The sequence below is a fragment of the Nerophis lumbriciformis genome, linkage group LG24, assembly GCF_033978685.3.
Source record: "Nerophis lumbriciformis linkage group LG24, RoL_Nlum_v2.1, whole genome shotgun sequence".
Lineage (NCBI taxonomy): Eukaryota > Metazoa > Chordata > Actinopteri > Syngnathiformes > Syngnathidae > Nerophis > Nerophis lumbriciformis.
In genome coordinates this window covers 27183031-27204398 of record NC_084571.2, presented here as the reverse complement: position 1 = coordinate 27204398, position 21368 = coordinate 27183031, and the positions used below count along the sequence as shown (strand labels likewise).

Sequence of the window (21368 nt, the reverse complement as noted above, 5' to 3'; positions counted from 1 at the left end):
TTTTTACGATGTATTACTGTAAATAGAAAAAAGATACCACAGTTTTTCTACAGTAAAATTCTGGTGACTGAACTGCTAGTTTTTGTTTTTTTCCGTAAAATGTATTGTTATTTATACTGTGTACAGTTTAATGAATAACTTGTTTTGAAATTATAAGTCAAGTAGATTTTAAAATATCGTGTTTTTTTGGAACAAAAAATGTTTGAACAAATGATAATATATTGTATTTTTCGGACTAAAAGGCGCACTTAAATTCCTTTAATTTTCTCAAAAAACCAACAGAGCACCATATAATCCGGTGCCCCTAATGTACGTAATAATTCTTGTTGTGCTTACCGGCCTCGAAGCAATTTTATTTGGTACCTGGTGTAATAAGTGTGACCAGTAGATGGCAGTCACACATAAGAGAGATGTGAGGACTGCAAGATGACGCGCGTTCAATAAATCCATGCAACATTTTGACCAAAGAACCACCATTACACGTTATGTAGACCACAAGGAAGTGTTTAAAATGTAGAATAAAATCATGAAATGACCGCTTTAAAGGGGAACTGCACTTTTTTTTTAAATCATTCACAATTGTTATGTAAGACAAGAACACATATGTTGGTCATTTTTTATGCATTCTAAATATAATATATAAATGCGGTCAAAAGTCTGCTACAATAAAGCCTATGTTAGGCGCTCTATTCTGCCTATAAAGCCCTTAAAAACCTCCATTAAGGTTTTATATACATGATGTAAGTATATATGTAATGTAATGTAATAACAGGCCCATTTTATAATGATTTGAAATGTACATATTTTGATCATTTAAAGCCTACAAACATAATAAAACATCACTTACCGTGCAAGGTCTGCTGTCATTAGGATGCCGACTGCTAGGATGTTCATATATTCCCATTTAGATGAAGAATGAAATCCTCACGAAGAAAAGGGGTTGGACGTCTTTTCGTGTCGTTCTCGCCATTTCCGGGTCTAAATTGGCTGTCAAAGTGTAACAACATGTTGGATTACATTCTTGTCCTTCTACTATCCAGGTTAGAGGCATGATTTATGATCTACAATAAACTTCCACGAGCAGGAAAGCAAGGAAACACCTGACCACTTTATGATGTCAACATAGGCACACACGCAGGCGATCACGGCGCTCGTATATATACCGTGTTTTTCGGAGTATAAGTCGCACCGGATATAAGTCGCACCTGCCAAAAATGCATAATAAAGAAGGAAAAAAACATATATAAGTCGCACTGGAGTAAAAATTGCATTTTGGGGGGAAATTTATTTGATAAAACCCAACACCAAGAATAGACATTTGAAAGGCAATTTAAAATAAATAAAGAATAGTGAACAACAGGCTGAATAAGTGTACGTTATATGAGGCATAAATAACCAACTGAGAACGTGCCTGGTATGTTAACGTAACATATTATGGTAAGAGTCATTCAAATAACTATAACATATAGAACATGCTATACGTTTACCAAACAATCTGTCACTCCTAATCGCTAAATCCCATGAAATCTTATACGTCTAGTCTCTTACGTGAATGAGCTAAATAATATTATTTCATATTTTACTGTAATGTGTTAATAATTTCACATATAAGCCGCTCCTGAGTATAAGTCACACCCCCGGCAAAACTATGAAAAAAACTGCGACTTATAGTCCGAAAAATACGGTAGTTTGTCTGCGTTAGCGCTCATAATACCAATATCCCTAATACTTGGTTAATATTCAAGTCACAAAATGTAAATGGACTATTGTTGGTGCTTTTTCGATGGTTATTTATTGGGTTTTCTGGTCGGACTAAAGGGACCTCCCATTGGTACCACTGTAAGCGCACTTTTATTTACTTTTATTACGAGTTAGAAAGCATTTAAAAAAAATCTCACGTCATGTCTTTCATAATGATTGTGAACGTTAGGCAAAATTCTAAAAAAAAAATTGTAGTTCCCCTTCTATGTGCTTTACAATCCGGTGCGCCTTTTGTGTTGAAATAATTCTGAATAGACCCGCCCATTGGCCGTTTGCCTAATAATCCGGTGCTCCGTATGGTCCACAAAATACGGCAATATCTGTTGTAGTATTAGATGATAAAATGTAAAATATATTCAATTGCATGCAGTACATGCATTTTCTTTCTGTCAAAATGGAAAAATTTAATACATTTAGTAAGAAAGATAAAGTACTTTATTGACTCATATTGTTGCCAGGCTTTCGCAGGCCATATAAATGATGTGGCAGACCAGATATGGCTCTTGGGCACTTGTCTACGTGTGGATCCGCACTTTGAAATTAAAAGTGCACTTTGGCTCCTTGAACGGTGGTACATTACACCAGTTGAATAATATGAGCATTTTTACTACAGATGGTTTCTTTTCTGTCAGCTTGTAACATGTCACCACCAACGCCCACCACAGTGTACCATTCTGCAGTTTTTTTTAATGCTGTCAGTTATTCATCTCCATTTTTTTTAACACGTCTTTGTGCCCGTTAATGCAGATACTATCTGCCCAGAAAGTTCTCTCGCTGCAGCGTTGACGAGTACATCCAGTTCTTGCTCCGAGGGGGCGGCAGCTGCCTCTTTAACAAGCCCAACAAGGTGAGGGGACATGTGTGCGCGTAGGATGTGAGGATACTGTACTGTCCTGCATTTTGTTCAGTAGACTTATGTGTGGTTTTTGTGCGTGTTCCTCAGCTGCTGGACCCTCCAGAATGTGGAAATGGCTTTGTGGAGCCAGGGGAAGAGTGTGATTGTGGATCCCAGGTGGTGAGTATCCTCTACACAGCATGTCATTAATTCAGGTTTTTCAGTGTGACACCCTGGAACATGCTTTATTAGTATCTCGCTTCAAGCCCCGCTTTGACAAACTGTGCACTACAAAGCGTGCTCATTGTAGCCATTAATGCTGACTTCCTCATTTTGATAAAAAAACTAAAAAACTAAATCAATTGTTTTATTAATTGTTAATAGTGAAGTGTAGGTCAAAGTGTTTTATATAGTATATTGTGCTCTTGAGCCAATGTTGCCAATCAGTTTGAATTTATTATTATTTATTGAGTTTATTTAATTTAATTTTTCAGTATAAGATGATTCAAGTCTGTCAAAAAAAAGTTTAAATAAGGATAAATATTTTTTACATTTTGGGCAAATTGATGCATTGTAAATCTTTTCTGTTACAGAATAAAAAACAATGTTATTAAGTTATTCATTGTAAGTTAATCCATATTTCTTTCTTTTTCCTTTTTTTAAATGTTAATTAGGATACAATGGTATGCAGAAGTGTACTTATAACAATTTTATAGATAAATTATACTGTTTTATTAGGGTTACACAAAAAATGATTCACATCCCGATTCTAAATCGATTCATAATTATACAAAAATAAAGAATCTGTTTTTAAAAAGACGTTTTTAGGCCATCTGCATGCAACCAGGCGGGGCTTTTTGAACCTGTAACCTGGATGGATTCTTGCTCATCCTCGCGGACCGAACATTGACCGGGGGCTAGTGGGCAGCCTAGGACAGAGTCGGCTCTCTTGGTTGCTTTGTTTGGTCTGTTCCTGTCTGTGGCCGTGCGGCCCCCAAGCCCGGTAGACGATTGTGTGGTACACCTCAGAAGCCACCACGGTGTACAGTATGTGGGTGTTGAAATTGTGTTTTTGTTTTGTTTTGCTGTTTTTTCTGTGCATGATGCAATCGTATGTGAGTAATATGTATTATTTACTGCAAATTTTTTGGGTTTTTCATTGCTTATACTTTTGTAGCTTTATATTGAAATGGCGCTGCTGGAGTCTTTTATGTCTTTTGCATTGTTTAATGTTTCCCTCTTCTTTTACCTTACTTTTTGTGAACTTTTTGAATCAGCACTGCAACAATTTCCCCATTGAGGAATAATAAAGTCTATCCTATCCTAAATAATACATTGCGAGAATCTGTTTGAATCAAGAATCATGTTGAATTGAGAATCAATTCTGAATCAAATTGTCACCCAAGGAATCGGAATCGAATCGTTAGGTGCCCTGAAGATTCGCACCGCTACTGTTTATAGTTCAGGCGGACAGTGTGGGATTTTTTCTTCTTCCTCGGGGAATCGTGACAGAAAAATAATAGAAAAGCACTGCCCTAATCTGTCTAAAACTGAAGCTGCAGTATTTTTCGTTTTTTTATGTGTCTGAAGGAGTGCGCCCGCAGCGGAGGAAACTGCTGTAAAAAATGCACACTCACCCACGACGCCATGTGCAGTAATGGACTGTGCTGCAGTGGCTGCAGGGTGAGTACAACTAATGGTGACTGGAGGCGACAGCTAATCAATAGTTGAACATTAAGTAGACATGTTTGTGCGTTCTAGTACGAGCAGAGAGGTGTGGTGTGTCGAGAGGCTGTCAACGACTGTGACATCCCAGAGACATGCACAGGAGACTCCAGCCAGGTAGCTCTTTAATGTATATTCACATTGCTGGCCAGAACATAAAGTACAGATGCACAATTTAATGAGATTAAATATGAGAGCATTTCCCATATATCCGGAAAAAAAACAAGAAAAAAAAAACGCTACTTTCCCCCCAATATTTTACAATACAGTACAATAAGTAACTCTGCACCTTCCAGGTAAGATTTGTGCTGGCATCTCCTGGCAATCATGTTCCACAAAAGATTAACTACATTATTTGTCTTTAAATTAGAGTTTGAGGTTTGAGTAACAGGCTTCGTAGTTAGTCAGCACGCACACACAGAAAGTTAGCGGTCAATATTTGTTTCTACAAAGCTTGGTGACTATGTGCCTGTTGGTAGAAGTACTATAATATTTGTTGTTTTGTGTCAATTTTGTTCCATTTAAAATCTTACTTGTTAAACGTGTGTACAAGTTTAAAACGATTGCAACACTAATTTTCATTAGCCTCTCAATGGGCTTATCCATAGAATTTTAGCATGAACCTAGTGGCATAAGAGCCAACCTTTATCCTGTGTGATTGTTGTTGTTCGAAATAACATAACATAATACTGTTATTTCTTTCTAGAAACATTTATCCTTATTAATTACTTTTATGTACGTTATAACTAGAGATGCCGATAAATACTTTAAAATGTAATATTGGAAATTATCGGTATCGTTTTTTTTATTATCGAGATAGTTTATTTATTTTTATTTTTTTATTTTTATTAAATCAACATAAAAAACACAAGATACACTTACAATTAGTGCACCAACCCAAAAAACCTCCCTCCCTCATTTACACTCATTCACACAAAAGGGTTGTTTCTTTCTGTTATTTATATTCTGGTTCCTACATTATATATCAATATATATCAATACAGTCTGCAAGGGATACAGTCCGTAAGCACACATGATTGTGCGTGCTGCTGGTCCACTAAAAGTACTAACCTTTAACAGTTAATTTTACTCATTTTCATTAATTACTAGTTTCTATGTCACTGTTTTTATATTGTTTTAATTTATTTTTTATTCAAGAAAATGTTTTTAATTTATTTATCTAATTTTATTTTATACTTTTTTTTTTTTTAAAGGACCTTATCTTCACCATACCTGGTTGTCCAAATTAGGCATAATAATGTGTTAATTCCACGACTGTATATATCGGTATCGGTTGATATCGGTATCGGTAATTAAGAGTTGGACAATATCGGAATATCGGATATCGGCAAAAAAGCCATTATCGGACATCCCTAGTTATAACACCGTTACGATAGGTTTAATGTAACGTGTCCCTCTACTTTTGATGCGGACAGGACAGCTTCCGAATCCCAGCAAGTTCACTACAGGAAATAGCTCTTTACTAGTTAAGCGCACTACTACTACTACTACGGGGGAATAATGAACATTCAATAAAGTGACAATCATCAACAGTAATAATCCTACAATACCCTGTTTGTGGACAAGAAGAGAGACAGCTATTGACGCACATTAAATCGCTCTATTAACTACCAGTGAATACATTCCACAGGCGCTGCCGTCAACAATATCCTTCCAGTCCACAATCTACCAATGCTTAGCTAAAACAGCCAATGAGCGCCCCCTCACTGACGTCGCGCTTCACTTGGCAACAGGCACCGCCTTTTAAAGTCACACACTGACGCACTCTTCTCTCATGAAACGTCTCTCAACTGCATACATTGGATACAAGTTATTTAAGAAAGTAATGCATTAATTACTTTCCTTAGTATTTAATTACTATTAAATAATAATTATGTTGGTAAACTTTTTGGGGAAAGGAACTGTACTCAATTACTTTTTTTAAGTAATGTACCTAAAACTGCTGGTTATATTTCTTTTTACCAGTTCATACCAAACTGTATTGTTGATTTAAGAAGATTCCAATATGAATATGCACATCATGTGTATTTTATTGTACTTTCCTTTGTGTGCTTAGTTTGACAGTAACCTCATAGTGGTGACTATCAATAAACAAATTAAAGTAGCTTTTTTTCATCTCTAATTTAAAAAGACTATTTACATATCTGCCAAAATAAATTCTAACTTTTAGGAAAGGCAGAATAATACATGAAAATAAACCAAAGGTGTACAAAGTGCAGCTTGTGTTATATTTTAGAGTAGTAGTAAAATAAACATTTGAAAAATAGATTAAAATGATATAATGGAACAAGAAAAAGATGTTCATACTCATCACACGGATTTGTCTTTAAATATAGTTATACTTTTTTTTTTTTTGCATTTTTAAAGAAAATACATGCATCATAGCCAATTGTGCAAATTATACGATTATAATTTAGAATTCTGTGTGAAACACTGAAGAATTGCATTATGCATGTGTACCTAATGTTTTGGTGGTAAAAGTATATAATATGAAATATATAACCGTGCGTGTCCCTCCTGCAGTGTCCTCATAACGTCCACAAGCTGGATGGTTACACGTGTGAAAGCAATCAGGTAAGTGCACGTTTGTGCGACCAGTTTCTCCTGCAGCAGCTGCTTTACTGCGTGTTTTTTGTTTTCTTTTTGTCTCCCAGGGTCGCTGCTACGGTGGCCGATGTCGGACTCGGGATGGACAGTGCAGGGGACTCTGGGGTTTTAGTAAGTTCTAATTATGCGGTACAAAACATTCTTCCTACATCACTCTTATTTATGATTATGTTTTTTGTCTAGACTCAGCAGACAGGTTTTGTTACGACAAGCTAAACGCAGAGGGGACGGACAAAGGGAACTGTGGTCGGGGTCCCAGGGGCCAAGGCTGGCTGCAGTGCAACAAGCCGTGAGAGTACTTTTTTGCTCTTCTTATGGCAATGTGCTTAATAGCAACACAGGGAACAAGTCTAATCAGTACAAGTTCTGCTATATTACATTTAATAATAAACTTCATACAGTATCTATGAGAATTTCTGGGATAAATATTTTGGGCTCTTTGTAGGTTTTAATTGTTTTGCGAATGACATGGCAAACTGTATCAAATGTTCTTGCTGACTATACACAGGTTTGCATTTTATACAATAACTTGACAATATTAGGTTAACCTAGGTTAAATGCTTATCATTTGTTTTCTATTAAAGGGCATACATATTAAGCTGATGAAATACAGTGGTACCTTGGGTTTTTCATGATAAAAATTGTCTCTCGGGTAAGTGTTATGTCATTTCATGTGGCCCACCAAGTCATTCAACATGGTCCTCCACTTCATTTAATGTGTCATGTTATTCAATGTGGTCTTCCACATCATTCAATGTGGTTTTCTGTGTCATATAAAGTGGTCTGTTATGTCATTTAATGTGGTCTTCCACGCCATTTAATGTGGCCTGTCACGTCATCCAATGTGGTTTTCGATGTCATTTAATGTGGTCCGCCACAATGTTGAAGTTGGTCTTCCACATCATTTAATATGGCCTTTCACATCATTAAATGTACGGGTAGTCTTCCACATCATTTCATGTGATGTTATGCAATGTGATGGTTAAGGTTTAAGTTTATTTCGAACATACATGCAATTAGGTCTGCCATGTCCTTCAATGTGGCCCTCTGATCGCAGCCATAATTGCCATGTGACCCTCAATAAAGACAAGTTTGACTCCTGTTTTACATGTCAAAATTGTGCGGTTTTGGGGAGGCCAAGTGCAGAATGAATAGATTTTAATTCATTCATTTCATTTCATTTAATACATATTTTCCGAGGTACTAGCTGTGCCACAGAACCAATTTAAACTCGTATCCCGAGGAGCCACTTATTAGCGTCTTCCTCCTTTTTCCTCAAAGAAAAAGCGGCATTATAGCATTACTACTATCTGTACTCTGCTCTTAATATGTGATAATTGAAAGATCACCATCTGTTGGACCCGAATGGAACTGCCCCTAATGCAAAATTGCACCTCTTCACGTTTAAGTTCCTGTCCTCCTCAGGGATGTTTTGTGCGGCTTCCTGTTCTGCGCCAACATTACCACAAAGCCAAAATTTGGGGACCTTCAGGGCGAGGTGACAAGCTTCACCCTCTACCACCAGAACAAGTACCTGGACTGCCGGTGAGTAGGGGGCTCCTTTTTGGACTACTTGTGTGTGTGTGTGAGGAAAAAAGAGTAAAAGTGCTTTGTCATTCCATCAGAGGTGGCCATGCTCTGCTGGAGGACGGCTCGGACCTTGGCTACGTGGAGGACGGCACCCCCTGCGGGCCCAACATGATGTGCTTGGAGCGGCGGTGCCTCCCCGTGGCGGCCTTCAACCTAAGCACCTGCGCGGGGTCCAACTCGGCGCGCATCTGTTCCGACCACGGGGTAACCCAACCTTTTATTATTATTCATACACTGACCAGATGGAGCATTGAGGCCTTTTCTCGTCCTGTGTGCAGACATGCAGCAACGAGGTGAAGTGCATCTGCGACAGAGACTACACCGGCAAGGACTGCAGTGTGTTTGACCCCATTCCTGAGCCCACCATCCCAACTGGCCCTGAGAAAAAAGGTCTGTTTTTTTTCTCTCTGTCGTACCCTCACATAAAACCACCCCCTTCCATCGTCTGTACACACCATCTTTGTGTGAAAGAGTAGTTACACACTTAGATAACCGTGTGTGTGTGTGTGTGTTGTTATGTGTATTCATCAACATGTGTCATTTCATTAGGTGCACCTGCAGGATCTAATGAGATCCAGTAGAAAAGAGCTGCATCAAACATTCTATAAATAAATATTAATTTTTTTAATTTTTTTTTTAAAGAAAAAAATACTCCAATGAGGCCATATTACCCGTACAGTGCTGTAGGTGTGTTAATGTGAGCAAATGATGTGCTCCTTTTCCCCTACTCGTGTCAGGAACTTGCACTGAGATCATTGTAAATAAACATGGCATCAATTCTTTTGGAACGGGGAAAAAAACATTGTGCTTCAACACATCAAACCTTGTCAATCACCTTAAAGCATACTTGCCAACCTTGAGACCTCCGATTTCGGGAGGTGGGGGGAGGGGGGTGGGGGTGGGCGTGGTCAGGGTGGGACGGGGGCGTGGTTGGGGACGTGGCTAAAAGGGGAGGAGTATATTTACAGCTAGAATTCACCAAGTCAAGTATTTCATAGATTATTTATATATATATATATATATATATATATATATATATATATATATATATATATAAAATAAATATTTGAATTTCAGTGTTTATTTACACATATATACACACATAACACTCATCTACTCATTGTTGAGTTAAGGGTTGAATTGTCCATCCTTGTTCTATTCTCTTTCACTATTTTTCGAACCATGCTGAACACCTCTGATGATGCATTCTGTGTGGCACGCACAAAAGTGCTTTCATCAAATGCAGTGTTGTCCTGTTTAAGAGTGTCACAACGTTGCTGTTTACGGCAGACGAACTGCTTTACGGTATACAAAAACGTGACTGCTGTTGTTGTGTGTTGTTGCCGCGCTGGGAGGACGTTAATGAAACTGCCTAACAATAAACCCACATAAGAAACCAAGAACTCGCCCTCCATCATTCTACAGTTATAACGTTATTGGGCAGGTATGCTGTTTATGTTGTGGGTTAGCGGACTCAGGTCCTCATGGACCTGTGTCCGCCTGAATTTCGGGAGATTTTCGGGAGAAAATTTGTCCCGGGAGATTTTCGGCAGAGGCGCTGAATTTCGGGAGTCTCCCGGAAAATCCGGGAGGGTTGGCAAGTATGCCTTCAAGAGCAACATCGCTGCAACAGTGTTTTGAAAGACGCCTTCTGCTAAAGAGGCTGCCCCTTTGCCAGCTGCAAAGAACCACCTTTTAATCTTAATTTAAAAAAATAATATATATATCCATAATTTAATTTGCTAATCTGTATCGTTCTTGTGAAGCAGAAAGTTATCTGTATTGTCTTGAAAAAAATAAATTGTGCTTCCTTAGCTTTTTGTGTCAACATTTCGGCTTGTAACAGTTATTTGCTCTTTTATTACACTTTTAATGTGTTTTTGTGTACTAGTATTTTTTCATGTGCGGCAGGCCGTTGCAAAATTATGGACCCCGGGTCACACTTTGGACACCCCATCCCTAAAGCATGAAAAGGAAGAATTAAAAAAATAACTGCCTACTTATAAATTTAATATAGTCCTTCATCCATTTTCTTCCGCTTATCCGAGGTCGGGTTGCTGGGGCAGCAGCCTAAGCAGAGATGGAATAAAATTATAGTCAGTTTTGATTTAACAATTTGTTTATGATGGTAGTTTGACAAGAGATATAGGTTTTTATTTGGCTCCATCAACATATTAGGAACACCTTAGCATGATGCAATGACAGCCTGCACTACTGCAAACTACAATTTGTAGAAAAACATACCATATTTTTCGGACAATAAGTCGCAGTTTTTTTTCATAGTTTGGCCGGGGCTGCGACTTATACTCAGGAGCGACTTATGTGTGAAATTATTAACACATTATCGTGTAATAATATTATTTAGCTCATTCACGTAAGAGACTAGACGTATAAGATTTCATGGGATTTAGCGATTAGGAGTGACAGATTGTTTGGTAAACGTATAGCATGTTCTATATGTTATAGTTATTTGAATGACTCTTACCATAATATGTTACGTTAACATACCAGGCACATTCTCAGTTGGTTATTTATGCCTCATATAACGTACACTTATTCAGCCTGTTGTTCACTATTCTTTATTTATTTTTAATTGCCTTTCAAATGTCTATTCTTGGTGTTGGGTTTTATCAAATAAATTTCCCCAAAAAATGTGACTTATACTCCAGTGCGACTTATATATGTTTTTTTTCCTTCTTTATTCTGCAGTTTCGGTCGGTGCGACTTATACTCCAAAAAAATACGGTCATCAGTCTATCCATCCATTCATTTTCTACCGCTTGTCCCTTTCGGGGTCGCGGGGGGTGCTAGAGCCTATCTCAGCTGCATTCGGGCGGTAGGCAGGGTACACCCTGGACAAGTCGCCACCTCATCGCAGGGCCAACACAGATAGACAGACAACATTCACACTCACATTCACACACTCGGGCCAATTTAGTGTTGCCAATAGACCTATCCGCAGGTGCAGTTAAATAAATAATTTTTTGTGCAAATCTTTTCAGTGAAAAATTTATAAATCATAAATGACCGTCACATTTAGATTATCAGAAGCAAACGGCCACAAACGGCCTGCAAAAATATGCGGTATAAATTCAAATAATCCCTGTGGAAAACAGTAAGAGTGTATTTTTGATTTAACCATTTGTGTGTTATGGTAGTTTGCCGTGGTGTACAACTGTACTGAGAGAAGTTATGATTTTTAGCTTGTAATATTTAGAGCCAATTTTTCGGAATGCTCTCAGTATGATGCAAGTGCAGTCCCACACCACTGCAAACTACAATAAAAGGTCAACTCTAGAATACTGATATTAGATGTTGGTCTGATATCAGCAAAAAAAAAAAAAACTTGTATCAGATTCAAGCCAGTTTTCATCTAAATGTCCTTCAATAAGCACACAAGGTTACTATATTTCTTCTATTTTAGTCAAAAGGTAAACATGGTAGGCTATATGCTAATTAGAGATAGCAGCGACACAGCAGCTCAGCACACAAAAGCACATAAGCTAGGCATACGTAATAAGTTCCCTTCTATTGAACAATACTGCAGTGTAAAACAGCACATTTGTCAATATAAACAAGTATCAAATAATTATATTTGCATATTACTTACACATACAAAGTCTCCAAGGCAGAAACGTCTGGGAAAGTATCCAGTAACAAACGTGTCCGCATCATTCAACTTACAGCGTCATGAGCTTAACTTCATCAATTATTGTGGCTGCTGGGTGTTGCCAAAAACTGAGGGTCACTGTTGTTGTATTAGATGTCTTTAGATTGTGCGAGTGTACCTAATGTTGTGTCATATTGTCTTCTCTCTCTATTTTTTTATTTATTTTTTTGACCTTCTCATCTTCCACATCTTCCTCTTCCCCTTCATCTCTCTCTAGTTGACTTACAGTGTTGATGAAGGACTCCTGTGTTTTTTTTCTTTGCTATAGTGGTGTTGTTATGTTTCTACCCCTCCCCGCTCCTTCCTCTGCACAGGTCCGAGTGGCACCAATATCATAATAGGGTCCATCGCAGGTGCTATTCTCCTGGCAGCTATAGTCCTAGGGGGAACAGGATGGGGATTTAAGTAAGAGTTCTGGCATGCATTTGTCTTCCTGTCTGTTCCCGCCCACCTTAACAAGCCCCGCCCCCTTTCCCCCCACTCGTTGAATCAACCTTGCCAGACTTGTTGTTGTTTGTGGGGGGTGGTGGGTTCTATTTATGGCATTGCTTCTCCATGCAAGTCTTCATCCTGCATATAAGCCCACTCCATCATAAGCCGTGCAAGTTTTTTATAGTCTGTTAGGGACCACAACAGAAGCTCCTCCCCTTGGCACTAAATTGGTTAAAAACAGATATGTTTGTTTTTATATTAAAAAAAGAATTAAAAAAAATAGATTGTCATGATTGGAGTTATTTTAGGATCAGAGATAAGTGTCTGTGCATGTGTGCATGAGCCGCCTATCAGGGAGGTTTCGGGGCCCCACAGCGCCACCCACGGTCTACCTGCTGCGCTGCATGTCATGCTGGGACTGCTAACACAGTGGAGCCTCTAAAGCCGAAAGCAATCAAATCATCACAAGCAGACATTTTTTTGCACCATGAGAAATAATGGAAATAAACCAAATACATGATAAAACTGTCGCAAAAGTACAGACAATGTTTAAAAGTAATTGTAACATTCCTAACTGTCAAACAAATGAACAATTAACTGTTAAGCAAATGTAAAAAAAAAAAAAAGTTAACAACCGCAATATTAACTCGTGCAACACATATTTTTTATTACATTCTTAACGATCATACAAATGTAAAAAGATGTTAACCACAATATTCTTATTTTATGGATAAACTACTACTAACTAAAGTAATGTTTTAAAGATTATTAGCGGTTGTACAAGTGTAAAAAGATGTTAACCACAATATTGTTATCTTTAATGATACACTACTGCTAATTAAAGTCATTTAAAAAATATTTTTAACTGTTATACAAGTGTAAAAAGAAGTTTACTACAGTATTCTTATTTTTAATGATAAACGACTACTAATTGAAATTATTTTTTACAGATTATTACTGTTATACAAGAGTAAAAAGATGTTAACCGCAATATTGTTATCTTTAATGATAGACTACTGCTAATTAAAGTCATTAAAATATTTGTAACTGTTAAACAAGTGTAAAAATAAGTTTACTTCAATATTCGTATATTAAATGATAAACTACTACTAATTGAATTTTTTTTTTACAGATTATTAACTGTTATACAAGTGTAAAAAGATGTTGACCACAATATTGTTATCTTTAATGAAAAACTACCAGTAATTAAAGTCATTTTTAATATTCTTAGCTGTTATACAAGCGTAAAAGAAGTTTACTACAATATTCTTATCTTCAATGATAAACTACTACTAATTGAAATCATTTTCAAAGATTATTAGCTGTTATACAAGTGTAAAATAGGGAAACCACAATATTTGTACCTTTTAATGATAAACTACCACTTATTAAAGTCATGGTTTAAAGATTATTAGCTATTATACAAGTGTAAAAAAGAAGTTAACCACAATTTTCTTATCTTTAATGATAAACTAAATCAAATCAAATCAAATCAACTTTATTTATAGAGCACATTTAAAATTTACCACAGGGGTAGCCAAAGTGCTGTACAATGAGCAGGTTAAAAGATAAAACGAGTACCGGGCAAACACAACACAGGGCAAACAGAACACGATAAAAAATAAATAATTAAAATAGAATTAATAAAAACATAAAAACAGGATCACAGCAGGTGTATTATGGGGCGCCATTGCAGGATGGATATCACTCAGTGTTAAAAGCCATGGAATAAAAGTATGTTTTTAAGAGAGATTTAAAAACAGGAAGAGAGGAGGCTTGTCTAACACTCAGGGGTAGGTCGTTCCAGAGCTTGGGAGCAGCAACGGCGAAACCTCTGTCACCTCTAAGCTTCAGCCTTGTGTCAGGGACCGTCAACAGCAGCTGATCGGCTGATCTTAAGGATCGGGTGGGGCAGTAAGGCTGAAGGAGGTCGGAGAGATAGGTTGGCGCGAGGTTGTTTAGACATTTAAAAACACATATTTTTTATTACATTCTTAACGATCATACAAATGTAAAAAGATGTTAACCACAATATTCTTATTTTATGGATAAACTACTACTAACTAAAGTAATGTTTTAAAGATTATTAGCGGTTGTACAAGTGTAAAAAGATGTTAACCACAATATTGTTATCTTTAATGATACACTACTGCTAATTAAAGTCATTTAAAAAATATTTTTAACTGTTATACAAGTGTAAAAAGAAGTTTACTACAGTATTCTTATTTTTAATGATAAACGACTACTAATTGAAATTATTTTTTACAGATTATTACTGTTATACAAGAGTAAAAAGATGTTAACCGCAATATTGTTATCTTTAATGATAGACTACTGCTAATTAAAGTCATTAAAATATTTGTAACTGTTAAACAAGTGTAAAAATAAGTTTACTTCAATATTCGTATATTAAATGATAAACTACTACTAATTGAATTTTTTTTTTTTACAGATTATTAACTGTTATACAAGTGTAAAAAGATGTTGACCACAATATTGTTATCTTTAATGAAAAACTACCAGTAATTAAAGTCATTTTTAATATTCTTAGCTGTTATACAAGCGTAAAAGAAGTTTACTACAATATTCTTATCTTCAATGATAAACTACTACTAATTGAAATCATTTTCAAAGATTATTAGCTGTTATACAAGTGTAAAATAGGGAAACCACAATATTTGTACCTTTTAATGATAAACTACCACTTATTAAAGTCATGGTTTAAAGATTATTAGCTATTATACAAGTGTAAAAAAGAAGTTAACCACAATTTTCTTATCTTTAATGATAAACTAAATCAAATCAAATCAAATCAACTTTATTTATAGAGCACATTTAAAATTTACCACAGGGGTAGCCAAAGTGCTGTACAATGAGCAGGTTAAAAGATAAAACGAGTACCGGGCAAACACAACACAACACAAACAGAACACGATAAAAAATAAATAATTAAAATAGAATTAATAAAAACATAAAAACATAAAAACAGGATCACAGCAGGTGTATTATGGGGCGCCATTGCAGGATGGATATCACTCAGTGTTAAAAGCCATGGAATAAAAGTATGTTTTTAAGAGAGATTTAAAAACAGGAAGAGAGGAGGCTTGTCTAACACTCAGGGGTAGGTCGTTCCAGAGCTTGGGAGCAGCAACGGCGAAACCTCTGTCACCTCTAAGCTTCAGCCTTGTGTCAGGGACCGTCAACAGCAGCTGATCGGCTGATCTTAAGGATCGGGTGGGGCAGTAAGGCTGAAGGAGGTCGGAGAGATAGGTTGGCGCGAGGTTGTTTAGACATTTAAAAACAAATAAAAGGAGTTTAAAATGTATTCGGTAACGCACAGGGAGCCAGTGAAGGGACGCTAAAATAGGGGTGATGTGCTCACGTCTGCGGGTCTGTGTTAGCAGACGAGCAGCAGAGTTCTGCACGAGCTGCAGGCGGGCGAGGGAGGCCTGGCTAATGCCAACATACAGGGCATTACAATAATCAAGACGAGTCGAGATAAAAGCGTGGATTAATTTCTCAAGATCATGTCTTGATAGAAGCGGTTTCACTTTCGCTATTTGGCGTAATTGATAAAAGATAAAAACTACCACTGATTAAAGTCCTAATATATATTATTAGCTGTTATACAAGTGTAAAAAAAAGTTTTTTACAAAAGTCTTATTTTTATTGATAAACTACCACCAATTAAATTCCATCCAGCCATCCATCTGTTTCCACTTATCCAAGTTCGGGTTGCGGGGGCAGCAGCCTAAGCGAAGAAGCCCAGACTGTCCTCTCCCCAGCCACTTCATCCGGATTCTGAGGCGTTCCCAGGCCAGCTGGAGACATAGTCCGGGTGGCATCCTGACCAGATGCTTTTTTAATTGTTAGTTATACAAGTGTAACAATAAAATAACCACAATATTCCTATTTTTAATGATAAACTACCACTAATTAAATTCATTTTTTTAATTGTTAGTTATAAAAGTGTAAAAAGAAGATAACCACAATATTCCTATTTTTAATGATAAACTACCACTAAATAAAGTCATTTTTAAATATTATTAGTTGTTATATAAATGTAAAAAGAAGGTAACCACAATCTTCTTATCTTTATTGATAAACTACCACTTATTTAAGGCATTTTAAAAATATGTTTAGCTGTCATACAGGTGTAAAACTAAGTTAACCACAGCAGTCTTAGGTTTATTAATAAATGGTGACTCAAGCAACACATTTTTGCCCACATTTCGGAGATGTAAAAATAAGTTAATTATCACAGTCTAACTAGTAAGATTCTTTACTGTAAAAAAAAGTATACAAATAATTTAACCACCGCAGTCCTAACTTTAATAACAAATGACGACTCACGTTTGTGTCACATTCCTAACTGTGATAAAAGTGTAAAAAGTAGTTAACACTGTAAGACGGCGTTAACGTTCGATACCGATACTCTCAGAGGTGAGCTGACTTTATTTGTGACCACAGTTTGCAGTGCAAAGTTTGTGTGTTTTTTGTATATGTACATTTCTGAATTGTACAAGGTCAAAGTAGTATTTGACGTTAGAGGTTCCACAGTAAGTATTCGGACTGGTAGATGATGAAAGGATGTAGTGTTTCATGTTGTTTAATACCACAACCTCACATTTACACTAACAACTACTTGATGGATAATATTATTATTATTTTTGTTGTATGCATTCTCTAGCATGGAGGTGTCTTGTTTTACTTACTATTATTTGTGTATTCTATTATTTGTATTTTGCCTGCAGGAATCCAGATGATTTAATTTATGATTGTCATTTACGCGTTTTTCGCATTTTCTCTTTTCTTTTCACTGGATGCTTGTGGATGCAGAAACATTCGGAGAGGAAGGTAGGACTTCTTCAACTTCTGTATATTTGTGTTTATATATACACTGTATGCATAGACATACACCGTGTTTACTGTATATGAATGTGTGCAAGGGGTGTCCTGATCCTATACTGATATCAAATATCAGTGCAATGTCAGCAAAAAAACAAGTATCGGATTATAATTGCCATTATGTAAACAAACAGGTTTTTTTTTCCTTGTATTTTCGCAGTGTTCATTTTTTTTGACTAAAAATCATTGTCTTAGTTATCGTCAACAACTAGAGATGTCCGATATCGGACTGCCGATATTATCGGCCGATAAATGCTTTAGAATGTTATATCGGAAATTATCGGTATCGGTTTCAAAAAGTAAAATGTATGACTTTTTAAAACGCCGCTGTGTACACGGATGCAGGGAGAAGTACAGAGCGCCAATAAACCTTAAAGGCACTGCCTTTGCGTGCACGCCCAGTCTCATAATATCTACGGCTTTTCACACACACAAGTGAATGCAAGGCATACGTGGTCAACAGCCATACAGGTCACACTGAGGGTGGCCGTATAAACAACTTTAACACTGTTGCAAATATGCGCCACACTGGGAACCCACACCAAACAAGAATGACAAACACATTTCGGGAGAACATCCGCACTGTAACACAACATAAACTCAACAGAACAAATACCCAGAACCCCTTGCAGCACTAACTCTTCCGGGATGCTACAATATACACACCCCGCTACCCCCTGACCCAATAACCTGCCCTCCCCAACCCCGCCCACCTCAACCTCCTCGTGCTCTCTCAGGGAGAGCATGTCCCAAATCCCAAGCTGCTGTTTTAAAGGCATGTTAAAAAAAAGAATGGACTTTGTGACTTCAATAATAAATATGGCAGTGCCTTGTTGGCATTTTTTTCCATAACTTGAGTTGATTTATTTTGGAAAACCTTGTTACATTGTTTAATGCATCCAGCAGGGCATCACAACAAAATTAGGCATAATAATGTGTTAATTCCACGATTGTATATATCGGTATCGGTTGATATCGGTATCGGTAATTAAGAGTTGGACAATATCGGAATATCGGATATCGGCAAAAAAGCCATTATCTCTATCAACAACCTATTTTCCCCTGACTAAAACGGGTCGTGTTGTGAATTTAGTTTTTGAGATGCAATAACCTTCCTAAAAGTGGTTTGAAAACAGTTTTAAAGATAAGTCATCCTTTATACTTAAATTTTTAGTCGACAGCATTTACTGTAATTTTCTAAAACAGGACTACAACTAAATCAATTTAGATGACTAAAATATGACTAAATTCAAAAGACATTTTCAAGACTGATTAAAACTGCTGTTTAAATTAACACTGTTGACAGTAACTAAGACAAACTTTTTCAGTCAACAAAATTAACACTGTAGTTTAGTCAAGTCATGTACAAAAGGTAAACATGGTAGGCTATAGGTTACTAGTAGACTGACCGTACGTCCTCTTTCCCCAGACATGTCCTCTTTTGCGGGGCTGTCCGGGCGGGGTTTCTTCAATGCCTCAAATGTCCGGCATTTTGAGTCGGGGTTGCGTGTATTTTCAATGTACGTCCAGGGTTAAGAAGGGGTTAAAAACAAAACAAATTGTGAAGGTGTGCGCACGCAGCAGCATTCGTGACGAAGGGGCAGAGACAGAGAGAGCGGATTGATTGACATACTTGCCAACCCTCCCGATTTTCCCGGGAGACTCACAAATTTCAGTGCCCCTCCCTAGAATCCGGCAACCATTCTCCCGAATTTCTCCCTATTTCCATCCAGACAACAATATTGGGGGCGTGCCTTAAAGGCTCTGCGTTTGCGTGCCGGCCCAGTCAAAAAATATCTACGGCTTTTCACACACTCAACAGCCATACACGTCACACTGAGGGTGGCCGTATAAACAACTTTAACACTGTTACAAATATGCGCCACACTGTGAACCCACACCAAACAAGAATGACAAACACATTTCGGGAGAACATCCGCACCGTAACACAACATAAACCCAACAGAACAAATACCCAGAAACCCTTGCAGCACTAACTCTTCCGGGACGCTACAATATACTATCAATAAGCTGTTGGTATACAACTTTTCCAGGACTTTGCCCAAAAATGGCGGGTGTGATACGGGCCGATAGTTGTTCAGTACTGTGGCATCAAGACCACTCTTCTTTAAGTGGGGCTCGATGACAGCTGTTTTTGAAGCCTTTGGAAATGTTCCAGTCTGAAGTCAGATGTTAACTAGATGAGCAAATTGTGGTAACAAACTGCTCAGCACATATTTTAGAAATCCATCCATTTTCTACCGCGTATTCCCTTCGGGGTCGCGGGGGGCGCTGGAGCCTATCTCAGCTACAATCGGGCGGAAGGCGGGGTACACCCTGGACAAGAAATGTAGTGGGTAACTCATCAAGGCCACATGTTGATAGACTCAGACTGTGGATGAGCTCTTCAACTGTTTTGTCAATGACAGGAGTGACATGTACTGTACATATACATTCACTGTACAAACATACACATACTGTACATATGCAAGTACATATACATACATACACTCATGCATATGATCAAGTTTCATCAAACATATATTAACGTTGTTGCTTTAGGGTAAACTGGGTAACACATGGCACACTGACAAAGCTTAACCTATTGTTACTATAACAATCTACAAGGTTAATATAGGTTGTTTCTCTTTCTTCCTCTCCATTTTTCTGCATTCTTTTGTATCTGTAGTTATCATTACATATATGTATTGTTGCATTTGAACAAATGTATTGTTGATAATAGAGGTAAATTATTGGTATTGTTCATTATCAATAGCTCTATTTCTATTGGTATTTGTATTGCTCCATTTGTAGTGTAATAATGCTCATTGTCATTTTTTTTTATTATTTATTTCGCTAACTGCTTCTTTGCTATCACTTTTACCATCATATTTGTACGTGTCGTATTTGCTGAATTTGCTCTATTGTTGTTGTGTTTGTTGTTGTTGTTTTTGTCTCTCTGTCTTATCCCCCTCTTGTCCCCACAATTTCCCCCTGTGTCTTCCTTTTTTTTCCTCTTTCTATCCCCTCCTGCTCCGGCCCGGCTGCACCAAATGATAATATAAATACATTTAATAAAGTCAAATACAAATAAGGCAACAAGAGAAGTATCCTACACTTCTCTTTTGTAAAGTAAATCTGAACAGCCGATATGGGCATCTACATCAACTATATGATTTGCCTGAGAAGCTGGACAGGACCAAAAAAATAAAAGAGAGTGACTTGTGCCAGCTCTAGTTGTTGAGCTGGCTGCAGAGTAGCTGTATGGTTTTTGGACTTATGCTGTCCAGCTTTGCATAAATAAACACGCTGCAGGACTGCTTGTATTGGGCATTTTAATCCCATATTTGTTATATCAATATTGGATCAGGACAATATACAAACCCCGTTTCCATATGAGTTGGGAAATTTGTGTTAGATGTAAATATAAACGGAATACAATGATTTGCAAATCATTTTCAACCCATATTCAGTTGAATATGCTACAAAGACAACATATTTGATGTTCAAACTGGTAAACTTTTTTTTGTGTGTGCAAATAATCATTAATTTTAGAATTTGATGCCAGCAACACGTGACAAAGAAGTTGGGAAATTGGGAAAGGTGGCAATAAATACTGATAAAGTTGAGGAATGTTCATCAAACACTTCTTTGGAACATCCCACAGGTGTGCAGGCTAATTGGGAACAGGTGGGTGCCATGATTGGGTATAAAAACAGCTTCCCAAAAAATGCTCAGTCTTTCACAAGAAAGGATGGGGCGAGGTACACCCCTTTGTCCACAACTGCGTGAGCAAATAGTCAAACAGTTTAAGAACAA

General features: G+C 37.2%; 1 protein-coding gene across 6 annotated transcripts in view; it reads left to right on the top strand.

The window, feature by feature from the left end:
- LOC133620393 (disintegrin and metalloproteinase domain-containing protein 11-like) overlaps nucleotides 1-21368 on the top strand; it is an 80578-nt gene that overhangs the window by 52095 nt on the left and 7115 nt on the right. For 3 of the 6 annotated variants that reach the window (XM_061981867.1, XM_061981863.1, XM_061981868.1), the window contains 11 exons: nucleotides 2509-2608; nucleotides 2705-2776; nucleotides 4187-4279; nucleotides 4358-4438; nucleotides 6866-6916; nucleotides 6997-7060; nucleotides 7133-7238; nucleotides 8375-8494; nucleotides 8575-8743; nucleotides 8818-8929; nucleotides 17481-17498. In XM_061981867.1, coding sequence (XP_061837851.1) covers nucleotides 2509-2608; nucleotides 2705-2776; nucleotides 4187-4279; nucleotides 4358-4438; nucleotides 6866-6916; nucleotides 6997-7060; nucleotides 7133-7238; nucleotides 8375-8494; nucleotides 8575-8743; nucleotides 8818-8929; nucleotides 17481-17498 — 986 coding nt within the window. Of the gene's footprint in view, nucleotides 1-2508; nucleotides 2609-2704; nucleotides 2777-4186; nucleotides 4280-4357; nucleotides 4439-6865; nucleotides 6917-6996; nucleotides 7061-7132; nucleotides 7239-8374; nucleotides 8495-8574; nucleotides 8744-8817; nucleotides 8930-12523; nucleotides 12615-17480; nucleotides 17503-21368 lie in introns of those variants that run through there. The other 3 variants (XM_061981866.2, XM_061981869.1, XM_061981865.1) reach the window with 2 other exon arrangements.